This window comes from Fukomys damarensis, unplaced genomic scaffold (assembly GCF_012274545.1).
Source record: "Fukomys damarensis isolate Sample0158 unplaced genomic scaffold, DMR_v1.0_HiC HiC_scaffold_5, whole genome shotgun sequence".
Classification (NCBI taxonomy): Eukaryota; Metazoa; Chordata; class Mammalia; order Rodentia; family Bathyergidae; genus Fukomys; species Fukomys damarensis.
In genome coordinates this window covers 81,592,017-81,616,436 of record NW_022900917.1, presented here as the reverse complement: position 1 = coordinate 81,616,436, position 24,420 = coordinate 81,592,017, and the positions used below count along the sequence as shown (strand labels likewise).

Sequence of the window (24,420 nt, the reverse complement as noted above, 5' to 3'; positions counted from 1 at the left end):
TTTTTATCTTCTTCATTCAACTTTAGTAATTCATAAGTATCTAAAAATCTGTCCATTTCTTCTGTGTTTTCCATTTTATTGGAGTACAGGTTCTCAAAGTAGGTATTCATGATCCTCTGGATTTCTTTTGGATCTGTTGTGACTTTGCCTTTTTCATTCCTGATTGCATGGATCTGAGCCTTTTCTTTCCTTTTTTTGATAAGATTAGCTAAGGGTTTGTCGATTTTATTTATTCTTTCAAAAAACCAGCTCTTTGTTTGATTTATTTTTTGCATCGTTTTCTTAGTTTCCATTGCATTGATTTCTGCTCAGATCTTTATAATTTCCTCTCTTGTTCGAGCTTTGGGTTTTTCTTGCTCTTGTTTTTCTAGGAGTCTGAGTTTTGTCATTAGGTTGTTTATTTGAGCCTGCTCTGTTTTCGTAGTGTGGGCATTCAATGTTATGAATATTCCCTGTAGAACTGCTTTCATTGTGTCCCATAGATTCCTTATGTTGTATTGGCATTCTCATTTATTTGTAAAAACTGTCTAATTTCTTCTTTAATTTCCTGTGTAATCCATTGATGGTTTAGGAGAGTGTTGTTCAGTTTCCATGTGCTTCTGAAGTTTCTGTAGTTTCTTATGCTATTGATCTCCTGTTTGATTGCACTATGATCTGATAATATACAGGGGATGACTTCAATTTTCTTGCATTTGTTTAGACCTGTTCTGTGAGCCAATATGTGGTCTATCTTGGAGAATGATCCATGTGCAGCCGAAAAGAATGTATATTCTGATTTTTTGGGGTGGAATACTCTATAAACATCTATTAAGTCCATGTGTTCCAAAGCTTGGTTCAGTTCTATTATTTCATTGTTGATTTTCTGCCTAGTAGATCTGTCAATTTGTGATAGTGGGGTATTTAAATCCCCCACTACAATTGTATTAGTGCTTATTTGGTTTTTCATGTTACTTAATATTTGTTTTATATAGTTGGGGGCATTTATATTTGGTGCATATATGTTTATGATTGTCAGCTCTTCCTCTTGAATTGTTCCCTTTACAAGGATGTAGTGTCCTTCTTTGTCTCTCTTAATGAGTTTTGGTTTGAAATTTACTTTATCTGAGAATAAGATTGCTACCCCTGCTTTTTTCTGGACTCCTGACGCATGGAGAATTGTTTTCCATCCTTTCACTTTCAGTCTATGGACTTCCTTTTGCACTAGGTGTGTTTCTTGTATACAACATATTGTTGGATTTTGCTTCTTAATCCATTCTGCCAATCTGTTTCTCTTGATTGGTGAATTGAGGCCATTAACATTGATGGTTACAACTGATATATTTTGACTTATTCTTGTCATGTTTTTGTCCATTTGTTGACTCTTTTTACTTTTTCTCCCATCTCCTTTTAGTTTCTTGCCTTGCCTATTTGATTTGGTCTGTTGGGCCTCATGTTATTGTGAATTTCGTTGTCCTTTTCTAGGATATTGTTTAGAATTCCTTGCAGTGCTGGTTTGGTGTTCATGAAATTTCTCAGGTGCTCTTTGTCGTGGAAGTATTTTATTTCCCCATCTATTTTGAAAGAGAGTTTTGCAGGATACAAAAGTCTAGGTTGGAGATTCTTTTCTTTTAGGACTTGGAATACCTCACTCCAGGCTCTCCTTGACCTAAGGGTTTGTGTTGAAAAGTCTGCTGTGATTCTAATGGGCTTCCCTTTGCATGTGATTTGTTTCTTTTCTCTTACTGCTTGTAGTATTTTGTTTTTCTGTTGGATTTCTGGAATCTTGATTATTATATGTCTAGGTGTAGATTTTTTTTGATCGTGGCTAGTTGGGGTTCTATATGCCTCACTTATCTGTATGTCTAATTCTTCCCTTCTGTTTGGGAAGTTTTCTGTCATTAATTCTGTGAAGAGCTTTTTTATATCATTTGTGTTTTCTCCTGTTTTTTCATGAATTCCTATCAGTCTTATGTTATTTTTCTTTGTATCGTCTAGGAGTTGTTGGATTGATTTCTCATGATCCCTTACTGTTTTTAATAGACCTCTTTTTTCACGGTCACTGACTGCTATCCTATCTTCTATATCTGAAATTCTATCTTCGCAATCTTTTATTCTGTTTCGTACACTTTCAATAGAGTTTTTAATCTCCTGGATATCTGTTTGAATCTGTTTTATGGATTCCATTTCTTTCCTCTGTTGGGCATTCATTGTTTCCATGTCTTTCTTATGCTGAGTCTTCATGGCTTCTATCACAGTCTTGAGCTCATCTATTTTTTTCTCAGTTTCTGCTCTAGAGTCTCGAATCATGACTTCTATTTTGCTCATCATCTCTCTGGCTAGCTGGGAAATTATTTCTGATTTGAATTTTTCTAGAGCCTGATTGATCTGTTTTGTTACCTCCTGTGCTATGGGTCCAGGGTGTCCTGTTGGTTCACTATCAGACTTTTCATCCTCATTTGTCCTACTGTTTGCCATTGGCGAACTGGAAATCTGTCTTTGTGTCATGCTTACGTGTTTTCTCATTTTTATTTTTATTGTTGGGTTGTCCTTCTTTAATTTCTGGGTATTACTTAAATCTTCCTGATATAGTTGCGTTTTAGCTTTTGAGTTTCTAATGACTCATAGACATCCTCATTTTCATAATATCAGAGAAAACAACTCTTTAAATCGATCACAACCCTTTATACCAATTGATACATTCAGCAACCCAATGGGATTAGGCACAGCTTGCAAACTGACCACTTGTGGTAGTCATTAATGTATCACCTTTAACCCATGTGAATTTAATATCAAGAAGCAGCCCATAATATGTTTGCAGTGAATTTGCTTTTCAGTATAGCATCTTTACTATTTAGGATGGGGGGTTAGACTGAGTTAGGACGAGAGGAGTAGATAAGTGAAAGAACTGGAGCAGGTCTGAAGTGAATCCAGCGGATGTAGAATTACCTTACTATCTTTACAAAGCTGTTAACTTCAGGGGGGATAGAGAGAGTGCAGGAATAAGGACAAGAATATATCCCCTTAACAATAACAGGCACTTGTCTTCCCTTAAAGGTACAGAGCCATGAGTGAGGTAGAATGACTGGAGAAAAGAACATAAAGGGAAACCCTCCCAAAAAAGAAAAAATAATAAAAGAAGAAGTCTGAGTTAGGGCAGGAGCTGAAATAAAAAGTGAGATGAGGGATAATATGGTGGAGCAAGAGACTGAGTTGGAGAGAGAGGACAGAAAAAAGAAAGAAATTTTAGGGTGGAAAGAGGCAAAGAAAAAAAGAGAGGAAAAAAAATAATGTGAACGGCCTCTTTCAGACTATATCTCTGTTCTCATATTATACCACATGTACAGCCATATGCAGAACCGAATCCCCTGGTCTCGGCTAGCCAATGGCAGTTCCCCATGACTGAGACTGAACTCAGTCCACAAGGCCTAACTTGAGTTTCCCAACCCTCACGGTTCAACTCCACTCAGTTCTATTCCAGGTTTCCCCTGCCCTTTCTTTAAAGATCTTCAAAGTTGGGAGCTCAGAAAACTACCCTTCATGAGAGCCTATGCCTCTGCAGAGTTGGTCCAAGGACTGGCCCAATCAGGAGGTTTGAGAACAGGGATGCGGGGGTCGTGGGGGTGTTTCAAGGGCACCCGCGCGGCTACCTTCCTTACTGGGTCTGATGTTGTGCAGTCCGGCAGGTCACACCTGCCGGATGATCTCAGGCAGGCACGCAGGTGAAGAGGCCCCCTTCGGGGTCCTTGGGTCCTTGCTGGGTCTGATGGCGTGCAGTCTGGGAGGTCGCACACCCGCCGGATGATCTCAGGCAGGCACGCAGGTGAAGAGACCCCCTCCAGGATCCTTGGGTCCTTGCTGGGTCAGATGGCGTGCAGTCCGGGAGGTCGCACACCCGCCGGATGATCTCAGGCAGGCACGCAGGTGAAGAGACCCCCTCCAGGATCCTTGGGTCCTTGCTGGGTCAGATGGCGCGCAGTCCGGGAGGTCGCGCACCCGCCGGATGATCTCAGGCAGGCAGGCAGGTGAAGAGGTATTTTCTCATTTTAATTGGGCTATTTATTTTCTTCTAGTTGATTTATAGGAATACTTAACATATTTTGGATATTAGTCTGTTGTTTATGATTATTGCAAATATCTTCTCAATAGTCTGTGATTAGTCTTTTTACCCTGAATATTTTTCATGAACAAAATTTTTAAAATTTTAATATCATTTTTTCTTTTGATTAGTGCTGTTTTTATTTAGGAAATCTTTGCATGAAGAACATGGAAATATTGTATGTTTTATCATTTGTAGAAACATTGGTTTTAGTTTTTACATTTAGATCCATGAGTTATTTTTTGTGTGCAGAATTGTGTGATACCTTTTAAGTACTTACTGGTATTTGTTCGCAAGGGAGCAGGCATTATAAGATATTTGGAGTTGTATCATATAGTTTTAACTAAAATAATTATTAATATTCTGCTCCAATCAGATAACAGAATTAGCACAATTTCCTTCCTTTTTTGTGTTTGTTTTGTTTTGTTTGTTTAAGAAAGCAGTATATAGTTTAGGAAAGCAAACAATTATAATTCTTATTTTTTTCTCTCTGCCAAGTGTTTATTGAGTATTTGTTTTATTCTGTGGACTCCTCTTGAGAGTGCTCTGAAGAGCAAAATAAGACTCAATCTCTGTTGTCAAATCTGGTGTCCAGTGCAGCGATGTTCCGCAGAGCTCTTTCCATTGGTGGGAATGATCTGTTCAGCATTGTCTGGAATTGGAATGGTAGCCACTGGCATTTGCGGCTCTGGGTTCTTGAGATACAAATGGTGCATTTAAGGGACTGATTACTAATTTTATTTGATTTTAATTACCATAAGTATAAATATATTCCTCCAGTGGCTACTATATTAGATAGCACAGGTCTGTCAGGAGAGATGATCCATTTCACAAATAAATGAAAAGTTTTTATTTTGCTAAATGCTGTCTCTGAGAAGCATATGATGCCATGATCATATCATAAGGGTTTGACCTAAAGGACAAGGAAAGGCTTTTTTCATAGAAGTGAAGATTGAGCTATGATTCATAGAATAAGCAAACTTAAATAAAGGACAGGGGAGAGGACAAGAAAAATAGTTTTTCATGCATGTATAAAAACCCTGTGGCAGAAAAGAGCAAAGTAAACTCCAAGAATATAAACTTTTGAAAGGTGTATGTGTGTGGGGCTGGGAGAAAGAGAGGGAAGGAGGGTGAGAGGGAGATTATGTGAAAGTTAGAAATACAAGTATACAAGAAAATGAAAAAATGTATTGGCCTGTAAGTGGAAATAATAAGTCTAGAAAGAAAAAAAGTTATGAAAGAAAAAGCAATAAAGTTAGTTCTTAAGAGACTTAGGCCATAGGTATTAAAAGTAATTTGTAGGAAAGAAAGATTTGTGTGATGACTGGATGAGCTTTCTATTTTGATAATTTAAAAAATCTGTTCTCCACTTTGAAACTATCAGCTTTGAGACCTGGCTGACTATTTAATGCAGAAATAATGACTTTCTGTGTCTTTTAGGGATGTACAGTTCTTCAGGGCTGCTGTGCAGAATGCACAAAGCATTTAGCTTGTCCTTTGAATCTCTTATTTCTAAGAGGAGAATAAGCATGTCATAATCATTTGGCTTGGAACACAACTTCTTTCCCTTTGTCATCTTATGAAAAAGGCATTCAACTTTAATCTAAAACTTACAATGCTCTGGTTTTGTTTGCGTGATTTTTATCCTAAAATAACATATGCTAATTAAGCTATTCCAGTGAATTTCTTTGGAGAATTGATGTTCATTTATTTGTGTTTCTTTTCCAGTAGAAAATAGAGTAACACATGTAAACAAGATATAAAAGATAAAATCCAGAGTGGAAGCATGTGATCATATTGGTAGCTTTGGAGTCATTGCTGTTGACACTCAGTACACTGGTTCTCAAAGTCAGGGGGGCAGGGATGGTTGAGCCATGCCTTTGATTTCCTGTCTAGCAGATTGCTTCTGGATACACCTGGGAGTTGAACCCAGGCCCTGATGCTTCTCAGTCCTTTGGGACTTAATGGTCTGCTCCATTCTGTCCTCTCATGAATGAGAAGAAAGCCTGGGCAATGTTGATGCCATGGGCAACACAATCACTGCCTAGAGAAGGAGCAAGAAGGATGAGGGCAATTCAGAATGCTCTGGGTGGTATCCTGGTTATCTCGTTTCATCCTCCTGCAGCTGTCCCCCAAGATCCTAGTTAAGAAGTCATCTACCTTCTAGTTGGCCAGGCATAGTGACCAAGAACTCACTGCTCTTCAGAGCAATGTATTTTGCTTCTTAAAATAAAAAAGTGGTTTATTAGTAGTTCTTAAGCTAGAAGGCTTGAAGTAACCCACTTTTCTCTCTTTTTACTGGAAGGATGGTCACTTACTTATTCCTTTATGGTTGTTCGTTCACAGAATTGTTAATTTTCTTTTCATTAGGTGCATATATGAAGCTCTCACATCATACAACTGCAAGGACCATCTAGGCATCACTGTCCTTGTGAGAGATGTCCCAAGTGATATATTTTGGGACACTGTGTACCCAGAAAGTTTTTCATCACACAGTAACTAGGAAATGGCATTAGATTATTCATAAGGATATTACATCAGCAAACACTGTTCTCTGTATTTAATATGTACAATATGCTGTGACAAACTGGATATAGACGTTAAATACAGGTTTCTCATCCCCAACATGTACAGATTGCTTCAGATGGCAGTAAAGTTGCACTTTTCTTAAAGATTTCTGCAGAGAGAAAGCAGCATATTTTTCTTGGACACTCAGGCCTCTATGCCATAGTCACAGATGTCTTCTTTATCTTTGGTTGAGTCCTTCCTCACTCTGTCCTTACTGAGTCAGTTCCATCCACCTCTTTTTCATTTTAATCATCTTCAAAGGGGAAAAAAATTGCCATATTGTCCTTATGCTGACAGGACTATTGAGTGATTTAAAAGTGCTCTGTAGTTGGTTTCCGGTGTGGTCTGTGACTCAAATGGTGTCACCGTCCAGCAGAAGTGATCGTTATGATCAGCAGGCTCCCAATGTGATCTTAATTGGAAATTGGCTCTTGGAGCACATCTTATCCTGTGTCTATTTTGAAAAGGCCTTGCAGCAGAATGAATTTTCACATTTCTCCTTGGAGGGACAGGCTAGCCTCCCTGTGAATCACTGTAAGGAAGCATCATCCATGTATATGGTCATGTGAAATTGTATATTTGTGTTCTTTTGTTATCTGGGACACCAGAAAGAGAGCCAACTCTTGCATTTCAGGGCTGCACCTTTTAAGGACTTTTCCTACCTTTGTGATGTTTCCTTACAAATTGTAGAGGCCACAGGGAGTGTGTGTTGTATTGAAAACTTGCTGAATTGAGTCAAACACAATGTCTATTTGTGTATACATGCCATTTTCTCTTTCTGTATTTCTGACCATCCTTCTGAAACTATTTTTTTATGCTCCTAAACAATATTCTTCAGAAGCTCCTAGTAAGAATGTGTTGGAGATATGTGTATTAGTCAAGTCTTTGTTGTTACTGGGGCAAAATAAACAATTTAAAGAAGGATAATTTTATTTTAGCTCATGGTTTTAGTCAATGGTTGGCTGGCTCCAAGGCATCATGGCTGAAGGGTGTGCTGGAGAGAGCTACTCACCTCATGGAAGCCAGAAGCAGAGAGAAAAGGAAAGAGTCAGAGATAGAGGAACAGACTTGGACAACAGTATCCTTCCACGTTACACCTCGCCAGTGAACTAGTTCCACAAGAGTATATCCATCCAGGCCCCACCTCCTGACTTTAAAAAAAAATTCTGAAAATGTCTTTATGTGAACATCATTTGAAAAAAATAGTTTTGTATATATGAGTGTAGTTAATAGTGAAATTCTGTTCGATACCTTGCAGATGAATTCATACCATCTAATGGCTTCCATTGCTCTAGAGGAGTTAGCTGTTCATCTGATCATTTTTCACTTGTATGTATCTTTTCCTGTATTTTTTCCCCCTGAAATGTGTTTATACCTTAAGAAATTTGTACTACCCCATTATCTAAAATTTTTTTTGGTGAGATAGAATTTATACACCTAAACTCAGTGTTTTTATAGAAATGTTCAATCATTATCACAGTCTAAATTTAGAACAAACCAGGAACCTCCAGACATTGCATGTGTTTGGTTTGGAAGCCTCTGTGCACATCGGGGTGGGCAGATGACCTCAGGTCTGGTCTTTTGCAGCAAGCACCAAGTAGAGGAGAGCAGACAGTCTCAGGGATTGGTTGCCTGTGGGGAAGGAGGCTAGTTCAATTCCAAGACCACAGTTTTTGTGGAAATTATTATTTTCTCCTAAGCATGTTCTAGAGTTTCTGAATGAATGAACATGCTGCTTTCTCTGTGGAAATTAAGGATGAGAGTTGGCTAATTTTCTTAGCCAACTATTTTGGTTTTCTTGTTATTTTATGATAACCAGATGGGATTTTTGGCACCCATGAATTTTATGAATAAATGAGAAAACATCTCTGAAATATATTCTGCCTGGGACAGCATACCCTGATAAACTTCTGTTGAGAGATTGCTGCCTTCTTTGCCTTTGTATATGTATTTTATTATAATTACACTTTATTCTAGTTTACTTTAGGTGCCTGTCACAAAAGAGAAAAGTATATATCAAGTCTTACTTGTTAGTGTATTTTTTGGAAGTATGTAAAATGAACCCTGAATAGATGCCATCACTGGAAATGGACCCTGAGCTACCATTAAGGTCCTTAGAACAGATTTAATGAGACTCTTGGTGTATAGTGTTGACTGCATGAGGCACTGCACAGCAGCCTGAGCTGGGAGCTCTTGTGGATGCTTGGTCCTAGCACTGACTATATCATTTGGTCAAATTGTGGTGGGTGACCAATGATGGTCCTGAGTTCTGGTTTTGGCTGTGCTTCCAGTGGATTGTAATATTAGGTATTTACTCATCTTTTCAGGACTTCATTGTTTCTATCTGCTCAGTTGATAAGGTAATGCTTACCTGTGGGAGTAAGAAGTGATATGGTGGCCGATGAGTCCTTTAGAAGACGGTACCACACCAAGGACACCAGGCCATGCTATCATGTCAGAGTTCTCTGGAGGGAACCACTCAGCTATGTGGAGATGTGTGTAACTAAATGAGAAGCATTTTATGGGGGCATTGGCTCCCATGTTTACAAAGGCTCAGGAAGTCTGATGATAGGCCATCAGCAGGCTGGAGATCCTGAGAAACTGGGTCTTAAGCTCAGTCTAAGTCCTTGGAGTCAGATCCCAGTAAGCCATTGATACAGCTCTTAGTGCAGGGCCGAAGGCTTGAGATCCCAGAGGGCTACGAGAGTTAAGTCCTGGTACCCAGAGGCCAGAGAGCCTAGAGTTCTGATGTCAAGGGCAGGAGAAATAGAGTGTCTCTGCTCTAGGAAAGAGCATGAAAATTACCCTTTCTCTTCCTTTTTTAAAAAATCCAGTCACCCATTTTCACTCCCCATGGTTGGTGCCTGCCTACATTGAGGGTGGATTTTTGGTGGGGACGGGGTGGTATTGAGGATTGACTGAGGGCCTTTGCACTGAGCTACATTCCCAGCAATTTTCTTCCTCTCCTTTTTTTTGCAGTTAGGGTCTCTCTAAATTGCTAAGTTGTCTAGGCTGGGCCCAAAACTTGTGCTCTTTCTGCCTTAGTCTTCCAGACTGTTGAGGGCAGACCTTTTCCCAACTCAGTCTGCAGATTCACAGGCCAGTCTACTCCAGAAACACCTTCACAGACCCACCCAGATGTAATGGCTTACTAGCTATCTGTATATTCCTTCATTTTGTCAAGCTCACGACCTAAACTTAGCCATTATGGTGGCCATCCCTTTCTTTTTTTCTTTTTTCACCTTTAATTGAGTTTATTGGTACATTTTAGGGATACAGTACATTTACATTCATTGTTGGGATCTTGTACCTCTACATGACAAGTCTTGGTTCTCATTTTTTCCCCTTGTCCCTGCCCTCCCTTCACCCCCCATCCCTTTCTACTATAGCTGTGTTTATTGTGATACTCTTATTTTCTTTCCATAGCATTTAGCTCCTTTTCATTGCCATTTTCTCTAGTTGCCATTATGCTTGTGATACTACTGAATTCAAGAGAGAAGTATTTTTTTCTAACATACAAAATCTTATTTCTGAATTGCTCATAGGAATGGTCTTAATAGAAAAATTGATGACTTATAAAGGATAACTTTGAAGTTCTCTCTTAAAGCTTACTTTTATTCATGATGCTCTACCAGTCTCATCCTCTGTCCTAATAAATTCACTAAGCTCTTTAGTTGTCCTACTAGATTGCCTTCATCTGTGTGTAACTTTGTGGTTCTGTCTTTCTATTAATTGTCAGCCCAATCTGTTCTCCATTCTATTTATGATAGCCCGTGTTGGCAAAAAACCCTGGCCAAATGCTTGAATGTAATTTCCCCTTCTACCCCATCCCAGCTGGAGAGGTTTCCTTCACAGGCATTCCCAGCAACTTGTTTTCTTGCTCACAACATCTTTTTCCAGAAAATTTCTCACCACCCTTCTACAGCTGTCCTGTCCCCTCTCCAGCTCTGTTCTTGTGTGGGCTAAGGGCTTATCTTCCTCGCGCTGGGTTTGGCTCCCACCTGAGCTGGAAACATTCTGCCCTGATTATATGCTGCTTATCTTTTCCATCTTCAGTTGTGTTAGAGAGCAGAACTCTTTAGTCTCTGAAGAAGCCATACAGTGCCTTCTTGGCGTTTTTCTGAGCTCAGTAAACTCGGATTTTTGAGGTTTCTTTGAAGTTTTGAGATCTGTTCTCAAAAGGGAGACTATTTTCACGTGTAAATTTTAATTTTTTTTTCAATTCTGGAGATTGAACTGAGGGTCCTTCCACTAAGCTACATCTCTTATCCTTTTTATTTTTTATTGTGAGATAGGGTTTTGTAAAGTTACTAAGTTGGGCTTGAACTTGCTGTCCTCCTTTTTCAGCCTGCCAGAGTACTGGGATTACAGGTATGAGCCACTGTGCCTGGCTACATTTAACTTTTTTTTTTCTTTTTTTTTGCAAAATCCTCATGTTCCAGTTTCTTTCAGTTCCAATACATTGCAGATTTTTATTTTTCAAAAGCATTTTCACAGCACTTAATGAGTTCCTTGAACTGGTTCCCTGCAGTGGACCACTATCTGTGTCCAGGATATGAGGGGAAAGCACGGTCTCAGGATACAGAAGGTGCTGGAATTCAGGAAGGAAGATTTACTCTTAGTGCAGTGAGGGGAGACATGGAGGAGACAGCATTTGAACTGAGACAGAAACTTGGGCACAGCAGGATGCATAAAGACAGTAGTTACATGAGTAAAATACATGAGGCAGGATTGGGAATGACATGGATTGCATTTTGGTAGAAGGGGCTGATGTGATTAAAAGCTTGGCTCCAGCATCAATGAGAGCTGCTTTATTATTGGTCTTCTCTTTCCTTAGTGTGCTGTCCTTTGAAATCCACCCAGAACTTCTAGATCCCCCATTCCCATCTTTTATTCTCCATGAACACTTTTTTTTTTCACCCCAGCTCTGAATATATCAAAAGCTCTGCTCAGATTCCCAGCTTCTTGGTCAACTCTCCTGCAGGCACCTAAAAGGGAAATTTCATGCCAGGCTCATGTCTTGTTTTTTTTTTTCCCCTCTCCCTTCTGCTAGAGACCTGCAGTTCTTCACTGTTGTGTGAGCCCACTAATGCTTGACCATGTTTTAAAACCACTTTGTCCATGTTTTCTGGTTATTTCCTGTGGCTGAACTGGTCTCAGTTGTGTAGCCTGTTGTTAGGAGTAAAATCTGAACCCTGAGCATAATGTGGGACATCAAACAAACAGGGTGCTGTTGTTTGCATCTGTTGCTTGAGCAGAGGCTGTTTGGTACCTCCATATTCTTTGTAAGTGCAGAAATGAACTTACCTTTGCAAAGCTAATCAGTTTTCACATACAGCTTCCATAGTCATTACTAAAAGAAATAGATCATTTGTAATTTTTCTTATAGACATTCAGTGTTTGATTCCTCCATGCTATTTTTAATATAAGGTATAATGAACCTTTCAAGTAGGGTATTTGTTTAACCAATACAAGATAATTTAGAATTAAAAATTTCAAGGCTCTAAACACAACATTATTTAATTCTCTTTTACCTCAGTTAAAGGAGTTTTAAAATTTTTCATTCCTTTTAAAAATTATGAATCATTTCACTTATGCTTGATTATGTTTTTACATAATTATATAATAAATGTTCTTATTACAAGAAATTTTACTTTCTTAAGAAGTTACTTATCGGTGGCCTGCCTTGCAAGTGCAAGGACCTGAGTTCAATCCCCAGTACAAAAAAAAAAAAAAGAAGTTACGTAGATGGGTTTGAGATATATAACCATTTAAATGTTCATTCTTAACACTTGTGCTATTGTAATAAGGATATACATGTAGGAATCAAAGGCAAAGAGTGAGCATTCAGATCTGCTTCCCTCTTACCTACCTACCAGCTTTCTACCTACCTATCTATCCATCTGTTCATCCATCTATTCATTTTTCTACTCATCCATCCATTCAGTCATGTTTAGTAAATATCCACTCGTGCATATATGGCACAATGCCTTAGATCATTTATTGCCATTATGACCTCAGTCGGGTTATTACTTGTTCTTTAAAATGGGAGCATGTTTATAAAGTGACATATAGATATGAGTTGTCATGATACTAATCTCACCTTCAGTAAGCTTAAATATTGCAGGATTTCTCTGATTGAGAAACCCAAATTGTAAATAAAAGATAGATGATAGGAAGTAGGGAGATAGACCTGTTTCAGATGGGAAATGGATCAAGAGATGAAGAGGGAGTGAGGGGAAGAAAAGGGGATGAAAAAAGAATTGAGGTGTGTTATGTATGTGTACCAGTTCCCCACAGGGAATGTAATTATTATGTGCTGCAAACATATACTAATAAACAAATAACTGAAAAAAATCAAGCTATGTCTTATGACTTTGGTTCTTGTTTCCTAGATAGCCTCAGTGTGAGCGGCTTGCCCCTATCAAGTCCTTTCAGGCAGGTTGTTCGGCCCCGCATGGAAAGCAGACCAGCCACTGCCTCTGAGGGCAGCAAAGTGGGGGATCTCAGCCATCTGAAGGTGAGTACACACTGCAGAGGGACTGGCTACCTCGCCTTTCCCAGTTTCTGAAGGCCTTTCCCAAGGCCATGTTGGAGTATTTTTCCAAGGAAAGAAAATGTGCTGTTGGATGTGGTTTCTTGGTGTCTCCTGTCACGGGAAATGTTCTGGAAAGCAGTTGTAAAGAAGCTGAGCACTTGGGTCGTGGTGTTAGAAACTCATATTTGCATGGAGTTAGGGGGTAAATCATGGAGGATGGTGATTATAGTAGATGACTTCCTGCCTTCTTATTCATAGAAAAATGAATGTATTGCATAATTTCTCACAGTTTGGATATTCGTCCTATAATTTTTTCCTCGTTCTTTGGCTGGCCCTTCTAGGTGTTGATTTTAAGCACACAGTAATGAGTGCTGTCCATCAGCATAAGGTGGAGGTGCATAGGGCTTGTGTCCAGCAGGGACTGAGGCTGCTGGCTAAGGAGGATATGAATGGGAGCTGAGTCCTGAGTCCACCAGAGTAGAGTGCAGTGGGGAAGCTGCTGATTCGAAGGTGTGACTAGGGTCAGATTTGTGGCGGGTGGAGGCCAAATCCATGAATGGAAGTTACCCAGACCAATTTTCAGGGTGTGTCTGCTGCTTGGATGGCCTGTGGTGAGCAGAGGTTGCAGGTGTAGCCTGGGGTTCCTTGCTGCAGGGCTTGTTATGGTTGCTGTGTGGTTCTTGGCGTAGCTAAGGGATCTAAGTATGGGGAGAAGATTCCCAGCAGAGGGAGTAAAGCAGAGTGCCATACAGAATGGGCTGCTGCCTTTGGGTTTGGCTGTGAGGGGTAGAGAGGAAGCCGGAGGTTTGACTTCATTGGGGGCCCTCCTATTTCCCAACATCCCACTTCTTTTTACAGCTTCACCCTCATCCTCATCCAATGTTTTTTTCTTTCTCCTTTGTGTTCACACCCCTCAACCCACTTGAGTGTGCCACTGCAGTTCAGCTCCTCATCCTTTCCATGTGCTCACCTGAGCCCTGTCTCAGAGCTGTCTGTTAGAACTGCTGCGGCAGCAGAGGATGGCAGTCTGCAGCCAGGGATGGTGATGAGGGCAGCTCATTTCACACTGGGTCTTGTGCTGCCACTTACTCATTGTCATCACCTATTGTCTGGCTTTGGGACATTGGGGCACTGATCAGTCACTGGCTTGGCAGTAAGACCATGAGTGATAAAGGTAGATCAACAGAGAAGGGATGCCCTCAGGATAGCAGAAGACAAAGTTTGCCTCAAGAACTGTTTATTTTCACTGTATATGGGTCAGAATTTCCTTTTCCTGTGAAATCTCAGTCTTTTGTGAAAAGCTGGACCTTCTACATATTGCATTGTGGCAAGCTGTCTTCTGAACCCCAGTACCTCCCCCAGGGGTTACTGTTGCTGTTCTGTTTGTCTGTTTCAGTGATGGTGAACCTTTTAGAGCTTCCAATGGTGCAAACAACCCTCTGCAGCACACATGCTATAAGTTCGCCACCAGACTCTATTTGTTTGATGGCTTCCTTTGACTCATTTTGTAGAGTTTATTTTCCCTCACAGTGTATGGAACCTCTATCTGTTTTGTTGTTTTCTACTTTTATTGTTACCCTGGATTCCTGGGGCTTATCCGAGGTTCAACAGAGATGGTGGTCAGCCAGGGTCTGATGGGAGAAGCCATGTGCGAGTTGGGTAAGGTTTTCAAAGTTCAGGGACTTTACAAGTCTATTTCTTGCCTGAATTCACAAGGTCCTGTTCAGCTTGTACCTGTGCTCAAGGGGCCTCTCTAGATTCTGCTGAGAGTGTGGCCTTGTTTGTGTTCATGGTCTTCTAGGCATTAGGGATAAATGGTGTCTCACCAAGGCCTTAATTTTCCTTTGATGCCTCAGATCTCTCTGTTAAATTTCAAGCTGGTCTGCAACTATTTTTATGTGCTCTAATCAGGTTTGTGTCTTTAGATCACACAGTGGTAGGCTTCCTTGATTATTAGCTCTGAGAGCCACTGCCATTTTTGACAACACCCAGGCATGGTTTTCCATCCCCAGCTCCAAACTAAATCACCCTGTTCCGTGGGTTGTAGAGCTGCCATTGAGCATGCCTGCCTCACTGACCTAGAGAGAACTTGTTCTTGAGGGTATTTGGATGGGAAGAGCAGTGGGAACAGCTTCTGGCTAAAGTACCATAGTCTCCTTTATTCTTCTCAAGACTGAGTAAAATTTCTTTGCTTTTTTAAAAAATTGAGTTTATTGGTACATTCTAGGTATACACTACAGTTACATTCATTACTGGGATCTTGTATCTTTACATGACAGGTCTTGGTTCTCATTTTTTCCCCTTGTCCCTACCCTCCCTTCATCCCCTTCTCCCCTCCCCATTTACAAACACTTTAATTCCATTTTTTCATTTTCTCACATTTTTTTCTTTTCTCTTATTCCCCTTCCCCTACCCTTCACACTTTCCCTACATCTTTAGCCCTTTTCTTCCTATTTAACATTGTTAATTATCCCATTAGGATCTTGAGTACTATTATAGTTTTTCACACCAGAGAAACTATTCAATATTTACATGTGTGACTTATTTATTTCACTTAGAAGTATAATATTTCTCAATTTATTGTATGCCTTTGATCAATTTGAACAATCTTTAAGTGGCTGTGATGGTTTTATCCAGTTTTATCTTTGCTTTTTGGGCAGAGGTTTACCCAACTTCCACAAAGCCAATCTAAAAGCTCCACTTTGAAACCCATTTACTTTCTATTTTTTTAAAGTTGAAGATGTAATGAGAAATGCTTCTTTAGAAGGGTGTTCCTTTGAGCCTATTACTATTTCAAGTTTATTTCCTAAATGTTAGTAGAATAATAGGAAGTTTGTTTAACATAGTATAGTAAACTTCCTCAGCTTTGCTCTTTTTCTGGTGTGAGAATAGGTGTGATTTTATGTGCAGGTAGTCAGCATCCTTGTGCCTGAGCTGTGGAACTCCTTTATAGACTTCCTTGGTTACTTTGAATACAATCACTCGCTTAATGGTGTGATTCCTTCTATTGCTTATTTCTTTTCACAAGAGCAAGTATTAGCTGGTATAGGTGCACTCATGAAATCTGGTGGGGGGTAGGTGTGTGCAATTGTTTGAAGAACTGTTGTGATGCAGTTGTAGGGTACTACATTCATTTGTATTATGCTGTGAATCCAGAGATTGGGGTATGGATTGTGCATGGCCAACGAAGCAGCATAGTGTCTATTCCTTGTACTGTTTGTACCCTTTTCCATGGAGGGACCTGTGCTCACCCACAGTTGCCCAGAGAGTCCCCTCACCCTTTCCTGTGCCATTCTAGTCTTTCTTCTGGAAGCATTATCTCGTGACTAGCTGCATTATCTTTATTTTGCTCATCATTTCTTCATCTGTGTTGCTTGGGTGCAGTGGACCAGACATGGCAGGTCTCCTTACTACCTTTGTACCCTGTGCCCTCTGGGTGTAGGATGCACTTGTCTGGACAAGGTTGCTTTTTATAGAGCTGCCGAGTCTTCATCTAGGCTGGGTGCAGGACCTTTTCTGACTTATCTGTAACCTCTCTCTTTTTAAATTAAAGCACAATATTGTGTTTCAGTTGTGTATCTGTTATGGTTTTTGGCTTAGGGGTAGGGCACATGGAGTGAATCTGTAGTCCTGGTTTTTAGGTACCTTCTAATAAGAAGCTGCCATATAAACCAGCAACTGGAATGTGGTCAGTGATTCAGCACTGTTTACTAACCACCTGCAACACATTGAGCACTGTGCCAGATGACAGAGATATAGGGACAAATCAGATAGCTCTTGACTTCAAGGAATTCGTGGGTTGGAGATCAAGATAGAAAAAACAAAAGAAGACTACAGGTCATGCCTGTTGGTAGGGTTGCACAGAGGAAGTCAAGGAAGGTCTGTCAGAGAAGTGGCATCTGAATGGAATGTTGAAGGGTGGATGAACTGGAGTAAGCCAGTAAGCAAGGTAGAGAGAGTATTCTGAAATTGAGAGTTGCATGTGCAAAGGCACTGAGGTCTGCCTGTGCATAGCCCATTGTCACAGGTCTTATGTCTAGGTCAGGAACATGGTGTTGAGTCAGAGGGAGAAGGTGCTCAGGCAGTCAAAGGCTCAGAGGCACTTTGATTCATCATTTCCTCACTTTATATCTGTCCACTTGTACTTCTTTTGGGGTTTTCTACACATTTCAGGCACCCTGATAGATGATGAGAGGATTTTTTCTACTATAGGACAAACATACAGTTTAGAATAAAAATTCAAGATCCAGAAGATATTGCTGCAATTGCTTATAGCATAGCAATTTTTTCCTGCTTGAATGATCATAATTATACAGAGATGGAGATGTATATGAATGTTTTAAAATGTGATTATTTAAATATAGTCACCATTTAGTGAGAGCAGACTCTGTATCAGATTCTTGTATATAAAAATTATCCTTTATGATTCTCACTACAGCTTTTTGAATAGGTGGTATTATCTCCAGTAAGAAAATAGGCTCTGTGAGGTCACATCACGCCAAGTCACCCACTTTGGTCTCTGTCCTTTGCTTGTTGATGCCTTCTTTCTCTATGTTCATCTCCTGAGTTTTACTTGTAGCTCAGAATACTTTGCACCCAGGGCTTTCTGTGCTCTGGCTCTGTGGCCTGTCTGGTTGGCAGCTCTTGTGCCTCAGCATTCCCGTTTTTCCTTTTGCCACACTAATCACCACAGCTTTTGTGAGCGCATCAGTGCCTCCTGCCTGGTTTCTCATCAAGAAGCAGGAGCAGAACGACTCACAGTATGAATTATGCTCTGGGAGCCAGGTATGTGCTCAGTGCTAACTTTATTAGATCCTTGCACATATCCTGTGAGCCTAGTGGGAAACTGAAGTTTTAAGGAAGACTTGCCCAATTTCTGTAGTTTGTAGGTGGTGGATGAGGGGTATGGCCTTGTGTGGTTTAGACTTGCAAACAGGGTAGGATCTAGGTAACAAGGCACCACTGAGGGAGGTGGGAGTGGTTTGGGAGTGTTTATGGCAAGAGAGGGCAGATTAGCCTGTGTGAGTGCTGTCAGTGCTGATAGGCATGGTGGACTTTCAACCCTGTGAAGTTTTGCAGTGTATTCTGGTTATCAGAACTTGTCTTCTGTGGAGCAGTTAGGTCATCCCGGGTGTGAATTTAGGTCCTCCCAGGTGTGATGTGGGGCCTGTTCAGTGAATTGGCTTACAGTTGCTTCTGGGGACATCTGGGGTGTGTGTGTGTGTGTGTGTGTGTGTGTGTTGTGGAGGGGTTAACTACAGGAATCCCTGCTCCCTGAAGCAGGAATGATGTAATTTAATTGGGATTGTGCTAAACCTGTAAAAGCATCATGGAGGAATGCTGTTGTCATAGAAATGAGTAACTTGGTGAAGGCAGCTTCTTGGAGCATGTTCTAAGACAACATGTGCTTCTTCAGGCTTTCCAGAACGACGTCCCACTTAGCTAGCAGACATTGTATGCATCCACACTCATGACTGTCTGTACTCCTTGGGAGGACTCCCTGGGGCTGAATATAGAGATTGTGTAAAGTCGATGCATGTTAGAAATAATATGTATAGGGCCAGGGGTGTAGCTCTGTGGTGCAGTGCTTGTATAGCAGGCCTGGGGCCCTGGGTTTTATTCCTAGTGTCACAGAAAAGAAAAGTAACATAAGAGAGACCCCTCTGCCTTTCAGATTTCCCATATATTCCCAGTAGAATAATGATGACCCCTTTGTAGGGTTATTGGATACCTCAGTAATAAAAGCCTGGCAGGACAAAGAAATAAACAAAGTAATAAATTGGGATTTCATAATAATAAATATTATTAAAAAAAATGAGTCTCATTGGGTGAATGAATTTGGTTGTCAGTGGTAGCTGTTTTTAGCAGCAGGAGAAGCTCTGGAATAAGCAGGGTTTTGAGGTTCCCTGAGTGTCCTGGAGTCTGGTTTTGTCTCAGATCAGCTTTGCTAGGTACTTAATGCTATTAGCTTTCCTTCCACAGCTATGAAGTGAAGCCAGGATCCACCTTCCAAGTGGGATATGATGTGCATGCAGTGTGCCAGTGACCAGAATGTGTCAGGATCTCTTCCTAGAGCTCTCCAGGAGAGGCCTGAGCGAAAGTGCCATGAACTGGAAGCTTTTCACAGAGTTGGGGGTGCTGCATGTCACAGCCACCCTCAGCTTTGCTATTTGAAAGCTTCCAGCTTCTAGTTCAGGGCTGGACCACACCCAGAGGTGGGAGCCGGCTAAACCGTAGAGTCGACAACATTTTGAGAGGCTGGAATGATTTCTGAGCAATCTGATAGCCAACTCCAGTATAGACCATGGAGCCTTTAACTATGGTGTGTTCTCTGCTGGCTAAGAGATTCCTTTCTCCCCTCCACTTCCACTATTGCTCTGTAAACACTTCACACCTGCCAGAGCTTGCTGAAAGCAATTCTGAAATCCCAACAAAACCAAAGTTTGCTGGGAGGCAGGAGCTTAGGCCCTCTCTCAGGCTCTGGAGGACCACATACCCACCCCTGCCAACACCATTTTGTCTTTTAACATTTCAGGTGGTGGGCACAGTACCACAAATGCATTCGTGGCACTCCCATGGGAACTCAGGATTGTGTTTCAATTTTAAGAAATTAAAAAAAATATAATAAAGACCAGGGCAGAAATCAATCAAATAGGAACTAAAAACCAAAAATAGACAAAGCAACCAAATATTGTTGTTTGAGAGAAATCAGTGAAATTTATTAACTTTCAGCAAATGATCAAAGAAAAAAATGCTCAAATTACCAGTATTAGGAAAGAGAAAGGTGGCATCAGTGCAGGGATTATGAACACTGAAAGGACCAGGGATATATTTTGAACAACTTTATGCAAGAATGATAGGCAATCTGAATAGTACTATATCCATTAAGGAAAGTGAATATTTATTACAACTTTCACATAAAGAATATTCTTTAAGGAGAAATAACATGAATTCTATGTAACTTTTCTTTTGGGAAGCTTGAAAAAGAAGCAGTACTCCCTAAGTCATTCTATAAGGTCGTTGTCATCTTGACACCAAAACCATACAAAAAGATTACAGAAGGAAAAATCCTCCCTGCCCCCCAAAACACCAGTACTACAAGACTAGTATCCTTCCTGAACACAGATACAGAGATTTAAAGCACAACTTCAGCCTGTACTAACAATATGTAAAATACTGACTGAGTGGGCTCATGGGGAATGCAAGTTTGGTTTAATATTAAAAACCATATAAATATAATTCCCCACATTAACAAATGAAAGCAGGAAAATTATACAGAAATATCAGTGGATGTGGAAAAAGCATTTGACAAAATCTAGCTTCTGTTTCTCTCAGCCACCTAACAACAGAGGGAACTTCTCCCTGGTAAAGAGGATGCGCAGACTTTGATAGCTACCATCCCATTTAATGGCGGAAGACCGCTGTGCCATTCTGAAGGCAAGTCCAGCCCTGCTCCATACCCACTCCCCTCTCCCATTGTATAAGGCAGCCCTGCACACAGGCTGCTCCTGGGCTGGGCGGGCATTCTTTCTTTCTTTTTAAAATTAAAAAAAAGTTTAAGATGAATATAATCATTATTTACTGCAAACATGTACTATAGACATCCTGCCCTATATCTTCTGATGATTATTTGATACTGTTTGCTGTGCCTAGCATTCTATCTGCTCAACTGTGGTCCTCATCACCACTGTCTGAGGTGGGGGCTGCTGTTAGCATACTGAAGGTGCAGTAGCTTGCTGCCATAATCAGCCCAGTCATCAAGTAGCAGAGACCCACCCATCTATCCCATGCAACATTGCTGCTAGCCATTCCAGGGCACTGGTGTCCCCAGGATGGCATGTCCTGAACATGGCTGGCCAGAGATAGCCTTTAGATAGGGAGGTGCTAGTGTCCCATGAGGGAGGTTTAGCACTTTGAACATTATTAACAGGACAGGTCCCTTTCCTCATGGCTATAACAGCACATTATTCAAGTAGAAACTACCAAGCAGCTCTGAAAGATTAAATATGTCTTAGGTCAAGAAGTTGTTAAACAGGAGTTAAATTTCAAACCCAGATGTCCCTGAATCCAAAGCTTGTGCTGTCTTTCTCCATACAATTTCTGTTTCCAAACTTATCATGGTCTACCAAATACTCTCTGTTGATTCAGGTTGTATTTATAGAGCAGTCGCAGATAAAACTTTTGGCCATCTGACCTCAGTTTCCACGCCATGAAAGACAGATAATACACTTCCTCCTGGGCTATTGTAAGGAGTTAAGTGTCTGCTATTATCCCTGGTAGATAAGAAAAGCTTACAAAATGGAAAATCCAATTCAGTTCCAAATTATTTCTAATCTGTCCAAATGATAGTTATAGAGACAGGGGATTTTTTTCCTGCAAAGTTTAAGCATAAAAGCTTCAAAGAGATCCCTTAATCTGTTCAACAATTTCAAAACTTAATAAGAAATTTAGAAGTAAAAGATGTGGAGAATATGCTACCCGTGCAATTCTAAAACAACATCAAGGAGCAGGGCCAAAGGAACCTTTGGATGTTCTGTGATGCCTTTTGTGATCCTTGCTATTCACCCAAACCTCCTGCAGTAAACATTTAGTCCAATTCATTCATTTAGCAGATGTCTAGTGAGCACCTAGTTCTTTCCCAGTTCTGGATTCTGTGGGTATAACAGTGAACCTTAGAAGAAGAGGCCATCAGGGAACAAGTAAATATCAGGGTGTGATAAATGTGATATGGACAAATGACAAAGTAAGTGCGTGCAGACCCAAGCCAGGGCCCTGCCCAGACACCATTGGCAGGCAGTGCATTCCCAAGCCAGAAACCTGTCTGGACAACAGTGGCAATGGTGAGCAGGCCCCAGCCAAGGTTCTGCCAAGACACTGGCAGCCAAGCAGCATGTTTCCCAGCTAGAAGTTTGCCCAGACAGCTTCTGCACAGATATGCAGGACCTTGTCTAGGCACCAGTGGCTTGGACGTGCAGGACCCAGTTAATAGCTGAGCAGGTACCCAGGCCCCAGCCAGAGGCCTGCACAGATACCATCAGTATTTGTGCTCAGACTCAGCCAGTAGCCTACCCGCACACCAGCCCAGCATGGGGATCCAGAAGGTTATCACTTTGAAGCCATGTATTGGTGCAGTGGAGATCAGCAGAGAGAAGGCCTCTCTGAGGCTTTTTGAGAATTGAGGCCCACTGGGTGTGCAAAGAGTCACCTCAATAAAGGTGCAGCAGACTGCATTGGATGAAATGATAAGACACATAAACAAGTCTCAAAACCAGACTTCCAGATCTCCAAAGGCTGCCCTAAGGGAAAACAAAATGGAACAATCTGAAACTCAACCACCTGAACTCCCTGAACTGGCAACAAAAGAGGATCTGATGAAATCAGAATTTTTCGGATAATAACAGAGGTTGTGTCCATTGTGAAAGACATAATTAATAAGTCTAGAGTAGACATAGATAAAAAATAAAGGAGCTGAGGAACATGATAGAATCCCAGCATAGAAAACAGAACCCATAAATCAGATGTATACAGGTATCCAGGAGATTAAAAACTCCATTGAAATTTTACACAGTAGAATGAACCAATGTGAGGACAGAATGCAGACACACAAGATGGGATTGCAATTAGTGACCACAAAAGAAAGATATTTTATTTTATTTTATTTTATTTTATTTTATTTTATTTATTTATTTATTTATTTTTTTTGGTACTGGATTGAACTTACAGAATGCAGACACACAAGATGGGATTGCAATTAGTGACCACAAAAGAAAGATATTTTATTTTATTTTATTTTATTTTATTTTATTTTATTTATTTATTTATTTATTTTTTTTGGTACTGTGGATTGAACTTGGGTCCTTGTGCTTGCAAGGCAGTCCACCGAACCACTGAGCTAAATCCCCGACCCAGAAAGATATTTTAAAAATAGCAAGGAAACACAAAAAAAATCAATAAAACAGCTGCTAGATAATGTGAAGAAGAGTAACATAACATTGATTGGAGTCAATGAAGAAACGAGATAGTGCAAAAAACAAAACAAAACAAAACAGAAACCCTGTAATGGCAGAAAACTTACCAAGAGCAGGAAATGAATTTGACATACAGATGAGTGAAGGATAGATGACTCCAACTATGATTAAAAAAAATTCTACACCTAGGCATAGAATAGTCAAGATTCCAGACAACCAAGAAAAGAATAAAATTCTGTAAGCAGTTAGGGAAAAGGAATAAATCACATACAAAGAAAAGCCCATCAGTATCACAGGAGACTTCTGAACCCAACCCTCATGTTACGAAGAGCCTGGAGTGAAGTATTTCAAACCCTAAAAGAAAACAAACTCCAACCCAGTTTGAAGTACCCTGTGAAATGATCTTTCAAAATTAATGGAGAAATAAGATACTTTCACAACAAGGAGCACCCAAGGAACTTCATCAATATCAAACTACCACTCCAAAAAATTAAAAAAAAAATCCCAGGAAAAGACAATGAGGGTCACAACCCCATAGAGCCAAGCAGAATAAATCCATCAGGCAAGACAAGAAATTAAGTGCAAAGGGGGAGAATCCACCCACAGGAAAAGGTCATGACAATGATGAGTCAATACTTATCGGTTATAACCATTCAGGTTAATGGTCTCATTCACCATTGAAAAGAAATAGACTGGCATAGTGGGTCAAGAAGCAAGGTCCAACATTATGCTTGCTGCATATAAGAAACACAATAAAAAAGAAACTCATAGACTGAAAGTCAAAGGGTTGAAAAAAATAGTCCATGCAACAGGAACCCCCCCAAAAGCAGAAGTAGCTATCCTATTTTCAGATCAAATGGATTTCAAACCAGTACTAATTAGGAGAAACAAAATGGCCACTACATCCTTGAAAAGGGAACAATCCAAGAGGAAGTGATAACAGTCATAAATATATATGCACCAAGTACTAGTGGACCCAACTATATAAAACACATATTATTGGACATGAAAAATCAAAAAAGCACAAATACAATAGTAGTGAGGGATCTCAGTATCCTACTGTCACAAATAGATAGATCAACTACACAAAAAATCAACAATGAAATACTAGAACTCAACCAAACTTCTGAAAAAATGGACTTAACAGATGTTTACAGAATGTTCCACCTCACAAAAATCAAAATATACATTATTTTCAGCTGGACACAAGTCATTCTCCAAAATAGACCACATACTTGCTCATAGAATATGTAGAAGTAAATGCAAAGGAA

At 40.3% G+C, this 24,420-nt stretch overlaps 1 protein-coding gene across 11 annotated transcripts in view; it reads left to right on the top strand.

Moving 5' to 3' along the window:
- The window catches only part of Trappc9 (trafficking protein particle complex 9), a 682,458-nt gene that overhangs the window by 230,063 nt on the left and 427,975 nt on the right, over positions 1–24,420 (top strand). For all 11 annotated transcript variants that reach the window (XR_004516032.1, XR_004516033.1, XM_033760864.1 and 8 more), the window contains one exon: positions 13,039–13,163. Coding sequence is in view for 9 of the 11 variants with exons in the window: in XM_033760864.1 (XP_033616755.1) it covers positions 13,039–13,163 (125 nt within the window). In the remaining 2 variants the exon portion in view is untranslated. The remainder of the gene's footprint in view (positions 1–13,038; positions 13,164–24,420) is intronic.